Source organism: Triticum dicoccoides, chromosome 7A (assembly GCF_002162155.2).
Source record: "Triticum dicoccoides isolate Atlit2015 ecotype Zavitan chromosome 7A, WEW_v2.0, whole genome shotgun sequence".
NCBI classification, from domain to species: Eukaryota; Viridiplantae; Streptophyta; class Magnoliopsida; order Poales; family Poaceae; genus Triticum; species Triticum dicoccoides.
In genome coordinates, this window is record NC_041392.1 from 590,259,854 (window position 1) to 590,262,484 (window position 2,631).

The 2,631-nt window shown below is 46.3% G+C and overlaps 1 protein-coding gene across 1 annotated transcript in view; it reads right to left on the reverse strand.

The window, feature by feature from the left end:
- Nucleotides 1-1,060, reverse strand: part of LOC119327762 — a 3,358-nt gene extending 2,298 nt beyond the window's left edge. The window contains exon 1 of the mRNA XM_037600855.1: nucleotides 268-1,060. Within this exon, the coding sequence (XP_037456752.1) occupies nucleotides 268-646 (379 nt within the window). The 5' untranslated portion in view covers nucleotides 647-1,060. The remainder of the gene's footprint in view (nucleotides 1-267) is intronic.
- Nucleotides 1,061-2,631: the final 1,571 nt, after the last annotated feature.

Here is a 2,631-nt window from a genome sequence, read left to right on the forward strand (position 1 = left end):
GAACTGATTGCAACCAGACTGCTGTCGTAAGAGAAAAATTCAGTGTAGCCATTTGCACCCAAACTGACTCTGGGATCCCATAGATGGTGAAGTATTGTTCACAGAGATCTTTCCACAACAGTGAGTTCTCTCCATCGAACACAGGAAAAGGCATGGAAGGTGGACTGGGAGCATTTGAGGCAAAAAATGGTGCTAAATTCCTTGAACCCCCAGCCGGTGACAGAGTGTTGGTGACAGCAGGTAACTGAAGCCGAGAATTGACCGTACCGTTGGCCGGAGGGGCCGGCGGGCTGACGAGCACCGCGTCGACCGCCGTCCGTGGAGGTGATGCAGCGCCGAGGCCATCGGCCCGAGGAGGAAGACGCGCCGGGGATCCGTCCGAAGACGAATTGTTCTTCCGCGCCAACAGATCGGTGTGATCTGTTGCCGACGCCTCCTCTGCGTCGTTTCCCTTGTCGCCCGCGCGCTGCTTCTTGAGTAAGTCGACTTCCTCCTGCAGATCGGCGATCTGCGAGTTAATCCCAGGTCTCCATGACGCGAACTCGGCGGCGACGGAAGACTTGATGTCCTCCTTCCACTCCGCCCGCAGCTCCTTGAAGAACTCCTTGAGGTCGCCCTTGGTGACGGGCTCCTGGTCCTTCTGCATCCTTTCCGCTCGCTGCTGTCGTGTTTCGATGATGGACGCCTCCAGGGCGGAAGCAAAATTGGGCGCTGGGCTCTGAGTACCAAGTGTTAGCACGGCACTAGTATTACTCTCAGAATATGGTGGTGGTTCACAAGATCTGAAGATTACAAGCACCAAGGTGCCAAATTGGAGATGAGTGGAAAAGGAACTAGGGTTCTAAGGTAGTAGGTAGCCGCCGCCGTGCCGTGCCGTGCCTTGATCGATCTTCGATCCCCTCAGGGTTGCCAGCTTCTCCCTTTATCCCTCCTGTGTTGCGTTCACCCACTGGCTGCCACTCACTCTTGGGTTGGGTTTCTTGATCCTCTTGGCTGGGCCTTGGGCCGTCTCCTCGTCGGGCTCGGTAGTTGGTTGGGCTGATGGGCTGGTGCTGTCAGGGGTGCTAACAAAACATGAGTATTAATAGGTTTCCCTTAAGAAAAAGAGTATTAATAGGTTCAGTGCTCAGGACAAGCCAGAGTTTTAGTTGCGCAGATTCTGAAGTCGCCGCCCAACACAAGGCAAACGACCTTCAACTAACTAGGATATAAGATAGCAACTAGCTACAAATCAAGCTTCAATCAACACAAAACCAATTGGGGTTGTCCAGGAGCAGCTGGTGCCGATATTTCTGTCGCAGACTTCCACTGAGAGGATCAAGCCAGAATATGCGAAGCAGTGCCCCTTGGTGGAGGTCCAGTAACAGCAGGCAGCAAAGAAGCGCATTCATCTAGTGCCAAACACTCCTCAGACTCCGAAGCACAGAAGCACAGAGCGCAGTACAGAGAACATAACGTTTACTCTCCAGCCAGCATATCAGCTGGTGTTCTGTAAAGATGCAAGGGTATAAACGTGACACAAATTGCACTGTTTGTTTAGCAACTACACAATCAAAAAACAAGTGCTGAGAAATTACTGACTCACCACCGAAAAGGCAGGATATATCATCAACAGCTTGGCGCTTCAAAAGATTATCTCTGGTTAGAATTTTGTTATGAACCAGCATTTATAAGAGAACATGAATCTTAGGTGGAACCTGGATTCCAAAGAGCACCACCCCACCAAGATTTAATCCCAAAAGTTGAGGAAATAATAAAAATATTTCAGTGTAGCATCCAGATAAATTATATAAAAGTCTACAATACAATAAGTTACATAGCTTGTTTCATTTTCTGATTTCCATTTTGGTTACAAATAATTATATTTTGTAACAGAAAGATCTCAGTGTAGCATCCAGATAAATTATATAAAATACTACAATACAAGTTATACAACTTGTTCCATTTTGGTTGAGAATAATTATATTTTGAAACAAAATTTATTAGGGTAAGTTTCTTTCCATGTTGTAGTTGCATGTTTTTGTGCATAATTTTTTTTCAAAACTTACAAACATGTATTTCTCCGAGCTCTAAAAATTATATGTACGCCCCAGATTCTAAAAGTCCTCTCTTGGGGCAGATCCTATATACTCTTCTTGTTCTTGCCAGCTAGGTGCATCGTCCTGGTTGGGCTGGACCATCACTGTCTTCAAGGCTTGAACCCTCCTTCCTATCAGTATAGGGAGTCCGCGGTCAGCTTCGTTCGACTCAACGAATTCCACAGTTTCGCTGTGAAAAGGAGTATTACGCTTCACACCAGCTGTACTTTTGCTGTTCAAGACTAGTTTCTGGTATCATCCCCTCGTTTTCATTCAACTGCCTACTTACGCTGATGTAAACGTTCGGATTTGGAAATAGTGGTAATGACATAGCAGTGCTATTTATTTATTTATTTATTGCATCAAGAATGACTCCTTCATGCAGAAGTTGTTCAATCTGGCCCATCAGAGATAAGCAGGGAACAGGGGACACACTGAAATGTCTTCATCTTTTTTGGCCTCTTCATGACATCAATACCAGAAAAATCTGAGCCTTAATTTCCGATACTAGACAGATTTACTTAGCGATCCAATCAAAGCAGTATTACGGATT